Here is a 14,265-nt window from a genome sequence, read left to right on the forward strand (position 1 = left end):
GAAAGAAATCTGGCCCAGGAAGTAAGGCCTAGGAAAGAGACTTATTCTTTCTCAGCATATGTTATCAAAACTTCTGTCTTCTTACTTCCATTTTCTGCTGCGTATTTGCAGCCCACTAAGTAATACTTTGTGTTAAGACCCACTAATGGTATCTCATGGGCCTTATAAAAACAGTGGTATGAGACCTGACCCAACAAAAGGATGAAGAGTACACAACCCTAGGACCCAAAGTCAGACCCCTGGGGACACCCTGCCTCTGGAAAGTTGGAGGTGGTTTTGTGCCTGCCTGCTTCCCATCGGTCTTGTCCCCAGCGCCTGTGGTCTCCACTTCTCAGATATCAGCAGGCACCAGGGCCACCTAGTTAAACTTCAATTGCTGGCCCCACCCCAGACTCTCTGATTCAGTAGATCTGGAGTGGGCTCCTCCTGAAAATCTGCATTTTTAATAAGCTCCGAGTGATGCAGATGCTGCTTGCCCAGAGACCCCTCACTAGAATCACTGGTGGGTGCATCTGAAATAATGCCAGAGTCACTTGGAGTCATTGGGATCTGCAGCCACCCAAGAATAATTCTGGGAAAGGTAAGTGCTTCCAGCCCAGCACTAATAGGTGGGGACCTCGCTCCAACTGTAGGCAGCTGCCTGGGACAGGGCAGCCAGGCATTTCGAAGAAGCCAACACAGTTGTGCCTGGGTGATGCCCTCTGTGAGACTCACTCTGAAATGCTCCATGTTTCCTCACTCAGAAAGTCACTGTAACTATTATGTCTGCAAGTTCATACCTTACTCTGCACATCACATTTGTCATGGTCTTTGTCGTAGAAGCGTCACCATTTCATGCCATTTACAGGAGGATGTGGTGTTCAATCTCCTGTGAGAGTGGTCCCAGAAATGCTCATGGACTTGACTAGTCTGCATCCTATGAACTGGACACTGGGCTGGTTGAGAAAGAGGTGAAGCCTGTCTCACAAATGTCGTTTCTCTCTCCCCCATCCTCTCCCTCCATGTCTCCTTGCCCTCTCTACTCCTCCACCCCCAGTGCATTCTCAGAAACAGAACAGACAGACCTGTGTCCGGAAGAGCCTCATCTGCGCCTTTGCCATGGCCTTCATCATAAGCGTCATGCTAATTGCGGCCAACCAGATCCTGCGGAGCGGCATGGAGTAGCAGCCTCCAGCCACCACACTGCTGCGGCCCCTGCTCCCTGCGCATGCGCATGCCCTGTGGGCAGACTCTGTTCCTCCTCAAAAGCAGATTTGGACGCAGTGGCACAATTCAGTGAAGAACCCAAGGTTGCAGGGCAACAGGTGTTGCAAGGCCACTTCATCTCCTTGGCAGGGACACAAAAGGGCTGTCTCAAATGCTTTAATGGTTTTGTTTCCCAATGCAATAAAATAGCCAGGAGTTCCGAATGATTGCTTCAACCACTTGCAGGAACTCTGAAGATAAACTACATTTTCATCGCGGAATTCCAATGGCCATCCAGGCCAATGGTGTGAGAGAGCAAGAGAGGGGCGTGAACACGCAGTCACCTCTACACCCCATTCTTTCAACCCATTGGGCAACTGGACAACCCTAAGGGTAACCCAAGGGGCTGACTTTGGGGTTGCTGCAGAAAAAAGGCTCTCCTTCTGACCCTGGCTTCCTTCCTCTACCTAGTGGAGCCTTGCAAGGCGTGGGGGGAAAGCCACTGGATGGGGTGCAGGACCTGGCGGCCTGCAGCTGCTCCCATGCTTCCGTTCTTACTGCCTTTCTACAGGACTCTTGGCAGAGTTGGGGAGTTCTCGGTTTCCATCTGTACTTGGCTTTCTGTTCCTAGAGCCCATCACGCACCAGCATTTTGGAATCTGCAGAGAGCCTTCCTCCCAGCTTTGCTGCCTGTGCTGCCATTAAAGAAAAAAAGAAGCATAATCGTGGGCATCTCTATAATAACATAGACAGGTAGACAGATGTATCTATTTGGCTTCTTCATCTGTGACATCGTTCTTCCCTATTCACTTACTCCTGATATAAGCTTGTCCTCTGACACAGTCCCTACCTCCTTTGGCTAGGAGACATAGTTTGGGGGACAGGGGACTGAGACGGGTGGTGAGGCAGTGTTACAGCCCACACCCCAGTCGTCAGAACTGATGGAGCCGCACACATTTCCCTGCCAGAAGACCTCTGTAAGTTAAGGTCCTTGTGCATCTTACCTTCTTCTCATCTTACGGTTTGCTTTGTAAGTTAGTCTTCCCCAGATAAAAAGAGAAGTATAATTCAGAGTGGAAAGATGGAAAGATCAAACTACTGTATTTTACATAATATCTTCAGGCATTTAGATTTTGCAACTGACTCATTTCCATGAGAAAAGACAAAAAGATGTTAATAAGCTTAGCCAACAGGACAGGTAATTTACTCCTGCCTGCAGAATACTTCTGTTGGGGAAGGAAACTGAATCCAATAGTCTGTTTTCAACACCATTTCAAGTCTGTAATATCCTGACTTTTCCTAAATGTCATATCAGTCACCACTGTTAATTTGAGCTTGCATAGTCTGATTAGCCAATAATATTTCAATGGAATATTTCCCTTTGTACTTTTCCAAGCTCAGGTCCTTATTTCTATAATGGAATTGTCTTGCTCCTCTTTCTTCCCAGTGCATCCAAAAGCTACATGCTTTCCCCTTTCTTCCAATATTGAGGCTCTAGAATCTTTCCTCTCTCACTGCAGCCAGGTGGGCTACTTGGTGCAGTGTGTGCTCCTGAACCTCTCCCCAAGCCTCCCCTTCCTCTCCGCTTTCTCCCTACTGCCTTCTCAGACTTGGAGCATCCAAGGTCTCAGTTTTGGGTCTTCTTTCAAATCACCTCTGCAAGCACTTCAGGCAACAGCCTGGGGAGTAGCTGTAGGAATTTCCCCACTGTGGGAAACTGAGAATATTCATGAATAGCACAAGAAAAACTAGGGTTTGAGCCATAGTATGGAGGAAGAAGCAGGTGTAAGCTTTCGAGAGCCCAGGAGTTTGAGAGACCTCTGTGAAAATGCCTGGGGTCTCACACATCCAGTCTGGGAAAGCGCCAGCCTGCCTGTCCCTCTTGCCTGCCCTGCCCTGTCACAGTACACCCCACATACTGCCTCTTTCTCTCTCCCCTGGCCGGACTCAGCACATACCACCACTGCCCCCTCCATCAGAATCCTGAATAAGAACAGGCCCAAACACAGAAGTCTAATAAGACAGCTTCATCATTAGCTCCTGCCCAAAGCAGTTGCCCCCCTTCTCAATTGTACTTGGGTGGAAAGGACTCCCTGAACCACTAGACCACATCAGACTAGGGAGGGGGGTGCAGGATCCTAAGTAGACTGGATAGAGACCCTAAGGATGATTCTTAAAGGACTATGCCCCATGAGTGGGGATTGCAATGCTATAGGTGAGGCTAAAAATGAATACTTCTTCAAAGGCTGCTTTTCTGCCAGTTCTTTTGCCTTCCACTGGAGAATGGGGACCCTGAAGATATGAGGGTTAGACTTTATTGGAAGACAGATTAGCCACCATGCAGGGGGTGGAGAGTGAAAGTAGTTCTGGAGAGGGACTGACAGCCTGTTCCCCACAAAGTCCTCAGCATCCTCTCCCCAAAGAGGACCTCTTTCCTCTCCCAGTGACCCAGTGACTGGGAAGTCAGCCATCCTACCCAGGAGTGCATCCATTGTGGGGGTTGCTAGGGAGAGAGGACACAAAGGAAGGTACAGAACTCTCTTTGATGGGCTAAAAGTCAACTTCCTCCACGATGACCTCACAGGTGCCACCCACAGCCTGCAGTGTGTGGAGACAACCCAGAACAGTGGCATTCCTGAGACTTTGGGGGCTGAGACCTCGTCCTAGTGATTTGCACCCCAGCTACTTTGTCTGGAGGGTCATCAGGCAGCCTGAGATACTGACTTCCCACAGTTCTGCCCCAAGCCCTATCCACACCAGTGCTACTCCAGGGTCCTCCCTGTCAGCACCTTTGCCACAGGGGTTGCAATGCTCATAGTGAAGATTCTGGAAAGTCCTGGTCCTCCATGCTTTGTGGCCCCAGTGAGGAGAGGAGAGGAGTAATCCCAACTCTTCCTCTGTGCTCCCAGCTAATAGACATAGGGGTCTATTATAGGACAGCTGAGTAACTAGCAAACTGAACTTGGCTCATTCTGTTTGCAAGAATGGGTGTCCCCCTAGACCACACAGTGATGATCAAGGAGGTATTTTGCTTGTGATACAAGGGATACAGACCCTGATGCCTTTGGCCTCCAAATAACTGTCACCCATCACTCTAGAAGCAGACAGAGCCCCTAAACAGGACCCAGCATGGAAATGATTAGCAGTGGCTTCCAGAATGTGTGTGGGTCTCATGTGACCAGTCTGTAAAAAAAAGAGGTGTTGCCATGGCAACCCTTGCATTCCACCCTGAGTTTGCCAAGGCACATAAAAATAGGGAACATTTTCTTAAAGAACACTTGGGTTCTGCCTGATTGCAACCTGACTCCCTGCATCCATATCCTGCTGGTGGGAGAAATTACCCTTAAAAAAATCTCATGGTTTCTCTGCCTTTTTCTTTTGTGTTTGAACCTACCCTTCCATTTGCTCAGGAGAACAAGGAGCTACCTGTGAGACAGGTGGTATCCTTCCCACTCTCCCCCGCTCCTACCTCCCACAGTCCAGAGCAAAGACCTCTTAATCTGGGTGAAAAGTCAGAAATGTCATCTGGAAGGCAAAAAATATTTTAAGCCTCACCTCAGTCTTCAAAAGCATCTATTTGCTGGTTAAGAAGCTCTTCCGCAAGCCAGAAATGTGAAGTGAATCGAGGCTGGCGTGTGGTCTTGGGCAAGTCCAGTGGTTTCAGAAGATTTTAGGTGTTTTATTTGCAGAGAAGATGTATCCTGTGAGTCTTTATTCTTGATACCTGCTCCTGCCTCAGATTTCACATGACAAATGGTCCACTCCAGCAGTTTTCAATCTTTTTCATCTTGTGGCACATATAAGCTTCTTATTAAAGTTCTACATCACACATACACAAAATTATGTCTTTGCTGATCAGACAAAAAAAATAGGTATATTTTTAATTCATGCACACCAGATGGCTACTCTTGTGTTGGCTGTTGTCATTTTTTTATTTGACAGTCTAAGGGAAAAGAGGTCAGTGCCCCTGACTAAATAGTCAGGTATGGCCTGTTATAAAAATTCTTGTGGCACACCAGTTGAAAATCGCTGGTCTACTCTCTTATAGTTAGCCAAAAGAACCTAATGAACTTTGACAATAATGCCCCTCCACCTCCCATCCACAGAATTATAAAGTCATATATCTAAGAAATGGGAGAAATAAATTTACCTTTTAATTCAAATGCCTTTTCTAGGCTTAAGTCAAGACTCAGATCATAAATCAGAGACCTTTGCTCTCCACCAGTAGCTCAGGCTTCCCTGGGACGATATGAAGGCATGACCAGAAGAGTCAGGGTGTGACTGCCCGGCACAGTCCCTTGGCTGGGCTGGCCTGGCCATGGTGGCCGCGTGCCATGGAACTCTGTCCTGCTGTGCTCTTGTTTTCCATCCCTGTGGAAGATGCTGAACTCTGCTTCTCCCAGCTGGAAGTCGGAAACCATACTGAGTTATTTTACTGCACGATTTCTCTGATGGCCCAGAGTAATCATCTTATTCACCCTGTTCCACTGAGATATAGAGAAGGTTTTGAACCCCACTGTGAAAAGGAGATACCCCTTTTTATGATGCCATGGTGATGCAGATGGACTGAGCTTAAGCTTCTAGACTTCAGCACATACTGGTTACATTACCAGGAGGACTGCAGAGCTGCCTTCCCCAGAGAACGTCTGTCTGAAATGACTGCAGATCAGAACTTTCACGTGGCCTCTTCAGTGACCTCTCAGGGCTAAAAGTCTGTAATCTGAAGGCCTTGCCATAGCCATCCTCCCTCACCACCTCATAGCTCAACTCCCCCAGAAGGGAAAAAATCCATCAGAGATAGAAAAGAAGCATTATTCAGCAGCTAGGGTTTTCAATTTAAATTATTTAAAGTGATGGCAAAATAGAGGAGGATTTGGGCTGCTTCTTACAGACCCTGTCTCCATGACAATTCAAATGTCAGAACTGTTCAGCTTCACTTCATACTTCCTTTGACTAAGTCACTCAGGGGACTGTCCTCAGTTATGTGGCCTTGCTGGAGACACTGATTTGGAGGAATAAGGTCAAGTACACAAACCAGCCAAGTACTTCTCTTAGTATCCTAAGCTCATTGTAATGCACATGGTCATTTTTACAGATATGATTTCTACTTAATATTGGTTTGGGGCCCTTTTATATGGTCTCCAGGGACATTATAATAATGCTCAAAAAGTCTTCAAGGCTAAATTAATTTGATTCAGTTGGCTTGAAATATAGCCACAAAGAATCAGGTTTTGCCAGTCCCACAAAGACAGTCTTCTGAAACTGGAAGAGACCTGGCCAGCCTCCTGCCCCTACACCTGCCTTGGGCAGCATGCTGAGCACGCCCTGACCCCATGCTGGTGTAGCCCCCACAACCTCTTTCCCTTGACCATGATGGGTTTGCTTTCAAATCGATGCTTCTGACATTGTCCAAGTGAGAGGAGGCAGAGGCTGGAATTTTCCAGTGGAGTAGAAGATCTGGATAATGAGGAAAGAATATTCCCAGGGATGAAAAATTCAAGTGTGATGTTGCTCCATCTTGGGATCTGAGAGAGAAAAAGAAAGTTTTTAAAGGGCTGCAGAGGCTGCTCTCTGAACGTGCTCCTATCTATCTGGCCTACTTTGGGAACATACAGGGCATTGAGTGCCATGGGGCTGCTGCCCATCAACCTGATCCCAGTGACGTGCACTGGGAACTTCAAGAGGAGGCTGGTAGCGCTCCTATCCTTGGGGGATGCTGACATCTGCCAAGCCCAGAATGCCTCTCCCAGAGCTCTCTGTCGGGGCTCAGACCTGTTGAACTGAAGCCAGCAGAGCAGAGTGTAGGACCAGAAGTGTGCGCAGCACTGTCAGCTGGGAAGGGCACTGGAGGCAGGACCTCAAGTGCCCCTGCCACCCACCAGCCAGATAATTTTGAGTGACTTCCCTTCTTGGCCTCAGACTTCTCATCTCTAAAGCAAGAGGAAAGGTAAACCAGATGACCAAGAAGAGTCCTCCCATTGTGACTCTGTTCGAAGCAGATCAAAATGAATGCCCACACTTGAGAGGACCCTTACATCCCCTATGAATCACATTAGGAACTGGCAGTTGCTTTTTTAACCCAAGTGCCAAGAGGCAGTTATAATGAACTATCTCTTTTGGTGTCCATTGTCTATACACGAAACAATACAAATTGGCTTACATCAAATGTGTTGTATCTTGCGGGCAAGAGTTTTTACTTACTTCCTATGGTCTTGCTGATTTAAGGGAGCATCAGGGATGTGTCCTAGCTTAGTCAGCGTGAAAATCAAGGGGATTTGATTACCTTACCACAGGTCACATGAATCAGAATACATGCATAAGCAGGTGAAACAAAGCCAGATTCTGGGAAAAGATGCTTGCTTTTCCATTTGAGAAAGCTCAAAGAAGATAATGAATAAAGAGCACAACTTCCAAACAGTTCTTTCTTTCCTTTTTTCTGGCCACTGGAACAGTTGTTCCAGTATATGTGATCATGGTTTGCAATTATTTGTAACACTGCAGAAGGAAGAGAGTCGTGATCTCTCATGGTTGTCAGGAATTAGATGAACAGTCTTGGGAGACCAGCTGCCTGCGATTGCCCTTTAGCTGGCTGATGAATGATGCTGTGCACAGGTGCCTGCTGCAGATGCCGTCCCACCACGATGGGGGCAGAGGGCAGGGGGAGAGCAGCTGCAGAAGCCCCAAGTCCCCAGGCCTCCTGCCCCATGACAACATCAACTCCTAGGTTTCTGTCCTTTTTTTCTCAGTTTTTTATTGCTGTTCTTCCCTGGAAAGACCTAGAGTGGCCAGGAAAGTGCCCTTTCAGCTCCTGGTGGAAATTTAAACAAGTCTGTGTTCCTCAGTTCTCTCCAAGGAAAATCAAAGAATATTCTTTCTTTTTGACCTGGAAATCAGGTTTCAAGGGTCTTTGAATGGCTTCTTAATGGGGTTTGATTTTCTTCCCCAATTCTGAATCCAGAAAGAAGCTATTTGTCCAAGGACTAACCAAAGACGATGCCCTTGGAGGAGAATCAGACCCTAAAATGTAGTCGGGGATTGGGGTTGGCAACTGGTCATCTACTGGGGGAGTCGCTGTGAATCTAGTGGTCATTAGACCTGAGACGTGAATTTTTTCTCAATGCACAGCAGTAAATGGTGGATGCAAACTGGGGTGCAGCTGAGGGCTATTATGACCAGGACAACTGGAGCTTGGCAGCTCTCACATCCGGAATGGACCGTGAGGACTGAATTCCTGGGTCACAATCTGCCCATTTACCTCATTCTCGTTCCATTTTTCTTTCCATTTAGTATTGGTTGGTGATTTCTGCTATTAAGTGATGAGAGAGTCAGCAGACTAATCAAAAGAATATCTTTATATAAAATGTAAATATTAATATAAATTAACCTGGCATGCAACTTACTGATCCAATGAAGCATATATTATTAATACGTTATCTCAGTGTATAAAGGAAAACTGACTGCCATATTTACCAGATGTTTTCTCTAACCTGTCTGTAAATATATAATCTGTATAAAAAAGAGTCTAATTTACCATTATTTATGCAATAGAAAAAATAAAAGTTTTTTTTTCTTTTGATGAGAGATTCAGCTCATTATATGTGGTGTGATTTACAAATGGGTCGTGAACTTTATTCCTGTAACCCGATGGGCACCCAGATCTATTGGGATGACAGCTTAGCGTCACAGCTTTCCAAGAAGCCAGTGATCCAGACCTGTGGTGAGGCTTTTAGGGGAATGATTGATATAAAGGGAAATAAGCTGACTGTGGAGCATATGGTGAGAAATAGGAAACATCTCCTAACCAGGGAACAGATATTATAACTGAGAAAACTTTGCAGACACCCAAGCTAATGCTGTCGCTCTTTTGGTATTCCATTTGCCAAATTCTTCCCAACATTACTGTTCAGGCATTGCATACCTTTTGCTTATGCTTTTGGAGATTGTAATGTTATTTGAGCTTCTTGGACATAAAAAGAGACATTCATTTTTTTTTCTATCAATAAAGAAGAAAGGAGGAACAAAAAGTTAAGGGATTTGGTTAAGGGCACAAGCTAAGACCCAGCCCAAATTTGGACCAGAAATCTACAAGTACCATGAGGGCATCTCTTAATTTTATTACTTCTCAGTAATGTTATCACATATTTTTCTAAATGTCTTGCACTTAAGCCAAAAATCTGAGTTTCCATGTGAGTAGGATCTCCCAGGGTCCCCAGTTTTAAGTGTTGCAATTTATACACCTTCTCAGGGAAATTTATGAAGTAAAATCACTAAGCATTAATTACTGCTTAAAAATTCCAAAAATAAAATTCCAAATTCTAGGCATAAAGCACGTTTTCCTCTCTGTTAAAGTGGGCTTCTGGCAAATTCCAGTGAGATAATAACCTGGAATTTGTTATCTTATCTGGGTTTTAAGATTTTTTAAAATTATTAGGAAACATTTAGTCATGAATATTTATTCTCCTGGGATACTGACCAGAGCAAGGACTGTCTTACAGAACAAAGGCCCCCGGGGACTGACATCAAAAAGTCTCTGACTCCTGACCACGGAAATAGCCACTTAGAAGCCTGAAGACTCATTGTCCAGCCTTGGCCCAAACTAAATAATATCCAAGGTAAAACAAAGCTTGCCCTTACTTAACATGTGAACATGTCTTTGAATCCTAGTGGGATTTTCCCATAATTTTGCTGATAAATGAATGTCAGGGCTTTTCTTTCAGATAAATGTTTGTGGTCTAGCCATGCGCACAATTAGCAAGTCATGCCTGTCACTTCTGCCAGCTCTGGACACATCCACCTATAGTATGTTGCTTGGCCTTGAGTGACAAAGGATTAGTGCCTTGGCTGATGTGAATACCTGAGGCCATGTTTCCAGGCCTATCTGACACGCCCTGGGTTATTTCCCCCCAGCACACCTGGGCTTCCATCACTGGATGATGGGCCAAGGGAGAAAGCAGCTGTGCCCCAGCCTACCCCAGTAAGAGTCCCCTGGTCCTGCAGCATCAGACTTGGGGCCATGCTCTGGCACCCAAGTGTAGCCAGTATATGGTCAGAAGGCTTTTCTGCCTCAGGAGGTCATCAGCTATCAGTCCTACAGCTGTGCTCGACGCTGGCAAGGACCCCGCTCTCACCTCTGAGTGTCCTGGGTTGAGGAAGGAGGGAAGACAAAGGAGCCTCCTTGAAGAGGAGCTTCAGGGCTATGATAAGAGGACATGCCGGCTCAGACTCTATGGGGCTCACCCCTCACTCTGGCTCTCATAACCTTTGTCATCCACTCTCTCCCTCTTTTCTCTCTGTCCTCAAGATAGTTTGAAGTTAGCTGACCTTCAAAGATCCCCAAGGTAATGATATCAACCCTGGTGGCACATGGGAATGGCCTGGGGCACTTTGAGAAAATGCTAAGTCCTGGCCCTACCCCAGATATTGTGGTTCCATTGCTCTGGGAGGCAGTCTGGGCAGCAGGGAGTTTCACTGCCCAGCTGATTCCAGTCAGGGTTAAGAATGAAGGCAGTGAGTTCCTCATTTTTCAGATTTGGGTGATTTCTGGAGAGGCAAGCCTATCCTCCTAGCAAATGGTTCTCAAAGTGTGGTCCTTCAACTAGACCTTGAGAACTTGTTAGAAAGGTAAATTCTCAGGCCACTCCCCAGAAGTCAGAGGTTCTGGAGGTGGAACCCAACAACAAGCCCTCAAGACTGAAAAACCTCTGTCCTAGTGATGGACATCAAAACCAGTACATAATTATGATTATTGTTGGAATCATCAGGTGTGTTATAGACAGAGAGATGCCTGGGCTCCACCTCAGCCCTACAGAATCAGAGCCCCTGGGAAAAGGATCACTGCCAGGGGTATTTGAGGAAGCCCTGGGATGTTTAGAAGGAAAGTCTGAACTTGAGTGAACTCAGGAGCCTGCTCTGGCCAGGCTGGGACCAGAAGCCACTTCCTTGGGTGACCCCTCAGTAGTGTTCCTCGCTCCTCATCTCAGGAGGTGTTTCCTGGTCTCCAGATTGTCACCTATGGTTAAGTGCAGCAACAGAAAACTGTGTTGGACTGCAGAGACCTCAGCTCTCACTCCTAGGAAGGAGCTGATGGCTTATGAACAGGAGGTTCTCAATGGTTTTCCCTCCTGCCTTTCAGTGTCAAAACCATGGCTGCCAGGCTGTCCCTGGGAAGCCAAGGAGTGGGAGGGGAGAATGTGAAATACATGACACTCTCCTACTTTTCCCTAAGATGAATGTGGATGACAGCAGAGTAAAACTGAACACAAAGAAAGAGTGGATGGCATGGTGTGTGAATACAACTCAATAAAGCTACCATAAAAGATGAGCACAAAACCAGCATTGATGCCCTGGCTGGTTTGGCTCAGTGGTTGAGTGCTGGCTTGAGAATCAAAGGGTTGCTGGTTTGATTCCCAGTCTAGGGCACATGCCTGGGTTGTGGGCCAGGTCCCCAGTGGAAGGGCACACAAGAGGCAACCACACATTGATGTTTCTCTCCCTCTCTTTCTCTTTCCCTTCCCTTCTCCAAAACAAACAAACAAAGAAACAAACAAACAAACCTTAAAAAAAACAGCACTGAAAAAGGAAAAAGAAGGAAGAAGTGCAGGTATAGGGACTACTCAGAGCCCCTGGCATATATATGTGTCTCAGGTCATGATCTGGGCAGCTGGCAGAGTCCTGGCTTCTGTCAGTGGCCTCAGGCAGAAGTCCTGCATCTCAAAAGCATTGCTGACCAGGCACTGACACACCTCACCCTTCAGCTAGGGGCCTCTCTGCTAGGGGTCTCCTCCAGACTCAGCTCTTCCCAGCCTTTCGGAATGAAGAGGCCCAGCTTGATCCCGTGCATTTGGGCCTCTTTGGTCCAGGAACCACATGGACTGGTTTCTTCTTGGTCAGTGTCACTCTAGTGCCAGCCCCCAGCCCTCCCCCAGCCCTCTCCTCTAAGGATGGCATGTCTGTCTAGAAAAGAGAACTTGGAGGCTGGCCAGGGGGAACAAGAGGTGCCTGCAGTGCCATAACTTAAGGGAGGAGGTGGGTTGTGCTGTATGGTCTGGAGGCAGGCTGTGCACAGACTTCAGTTTATCTGTGACCCTGGATGGACAAATGGCCTCAGCCCTGAGACTAAAATAAGCTTCTTAGACACAAGACAGCTTATGTCGCTTATCATTTTTATTCCTAGTGCCTAGCATTATGCCAAGCATATAGTAGGTGTATTTGCTAAGTAGATAGACCAGATTACTTCACACTGCTCAGCTATCTGAATTCTCTGGGTGTGCAGCTTTCCTGTGTCCTCCCTTCTCTCAGCCCCATTCCTCCATCTGCATCCTCATGCCCTGGTTCCCATGCCTTTGTCAAAATCAGGTACACCCTGTATTTATGTTTATCTGTTCTGTGTTAGTTCCTCTGGCCTGTCCAGGAATTTTTTATCCTCTTTCAAGAGCCAGGTTCAGCCCCTTCTGCTTCAATTGGAGGGCACTAGCAGCTGGCAGCTGGTCTCCTCTGGCTGGAAGACAAGCCCATCACCCTCTCTGAAAGCCACAGTGTCAGTCTCCTTGGCTTGGTCCAAGGTGGGATCGCAAGGACTTCACAGCTGCAACACATTGCCTTGCTGGGCTGGGTTGGATGTGGTTCTGCCAACTACTTTATGTAGCTCCCTCCTTTCGTCTCCGCAGGTCTCCATGGACACCTGCCGACTGCCAGTCCCACCATTTAGCACCAGCCTTCACTAGACTGGCTGATGCTTTAGAAACTCATTCCAGTAACTAGCAAGCATCTACCAGGTACCCACAGGATTCAGACAGAGACACAAACAAGATGCCAGGAGTTTTTCATCTAGTCACTAGCCTAGAACTAGGAAGTCAGCCTGCGATCAATAGCCCAGGGTCAGAAGCCCTGTGGAAGGCTCACTGCTGCAGAAGACGATAGCGATATAAAGGAAGCAGCATAGCTTATTTTAAAACATATTCTATTTATGATTATAAAATATTTCAAAGACACACAAAATAATATGACAGACAAAATAAACTTATAATTCACATTTAGCAGATGTTAATACAGTGAAACCTCAGTTCTAGAACTTAATTCATTCTGGAAAACTGTTTGAGAAGTGAAGGTTTTGAAAACCAAATCTCCTTTGTTGGTCACCTGAGAGACATGTGAGTGACCACACAGGTGTCAGCCTGTGTGAGAGGGTTGTCCAGTAGAGAATTGAGACCCGAAGTTTTGTTGGACAACTGAGACACTTTTTTCCATGAACAACTTGGTCGAGAACTGAATTGTTTGTGAACCAAAACTTTTGAGAACTAAACTTTAACTGTATTATGACTGAGATACCTCCCTTAGTCAAACCTTAGAGATACAGGTAATGCTCCATCCCAGTTCTATCATTCTCCCTTCCCTCCCTCTGATGTGGCCACCTTCCTGAAATTTATCATTTCCATTCATATTTTTTGTAAGGTGATTCTTGGAGTGGCACAACAAAGATGTTAGCCAGACAGAGGGGCACAATGCATTCCAGGCAGAGGGATCAGCATACGCAAAGGCCCAAAGATATGGCATACTCTCCTGACAGACTAAGTTATGAGGACTTTATATTAATCCAGAAAAGACACATTAGTGGTCTAAATTTAGAAAGTGTGGGGGTCAAGAAAAGAGCGGGGACCTAGGGTGATTGAGAAAGGAGAGACTGATGATTAATTTTGTATGTAGCTTGATGGGGAAGCATGAGGAAATAAAAGTACTACATTTCTGGTTTGAGAAGGGGTGGGGAAGAGATTGGATTTAAGTCATGATTACTTTGCAATACCTGTAGGGTTTTTAAAGAATGTGGAACAGCAGATAGAGAGATCTGAGCTGTAGCTTTTGATGAAAAACAAAACAAAACACAACAAAACAAAAAGCCAAGTGCAGGGTGGTCTGCTTGTCCCCTGTAGACTAAGGAAAAGGCATCCAACTAGAGAAGTTTGTTTTCAAACCTTTGCCACTCATTTGTTCCTTCCTCCTCTCCCTTGTGTCAGGTGAGCAAACTTCAGCCTGTCTTGGGCAGTTACCACTGTTCAAAATGGTGGGCATATCTGTATCTACTGT

The 14,265-nt window shown here is 46.3% G+C and overlaps 1 protein-coding gene across 3 annotated transcripts in view; it reads left to right on the plus strand.

Moving 5' to 3' along the window:
• The window catches only part of CALN1 (calneuron 1), a 479,834-nt gene extending 471,117 nt beyond the window's left edge, over window positions 1–8,717 (plus strand). For all 3 annotated transcript variants that reach the window (XM_045819681.1, XM_045819682.1, XM_045819683.1), the window contains one exon: window positions 1,037–8,717. In XM_045819681.1, the coding sequence (XP_045675637.1) occupies window positions 1,037–1,164 (128 nt within the window). In that variant the 3' untranslated portion in view covers window positions 1,165–8,717. The remainder of the gene's footprint in view (window positions 1–1,036) is intronic.
• The last annotated feature ends 5,548 nt before the right edge of the window (window positions 8,718–14,265 follow it).

Source organism: Phyllostomus hastatus, unplaced genomic scaffold, assembly GCF_019186645.2.
Source record: "Phyllostomus hastatus isolate PE091 unplaced genomic scaffold, TTU_PhHast_1.1 phas_scaffold_385, whole genome shotgun sequence".
Lineage (NCBI taxonomy): Eukaryota > Metazoa > Chordata > Mammalia > Chiroptera > Phyllostomidae > Phyllostomus > Phyllostomus hastatus.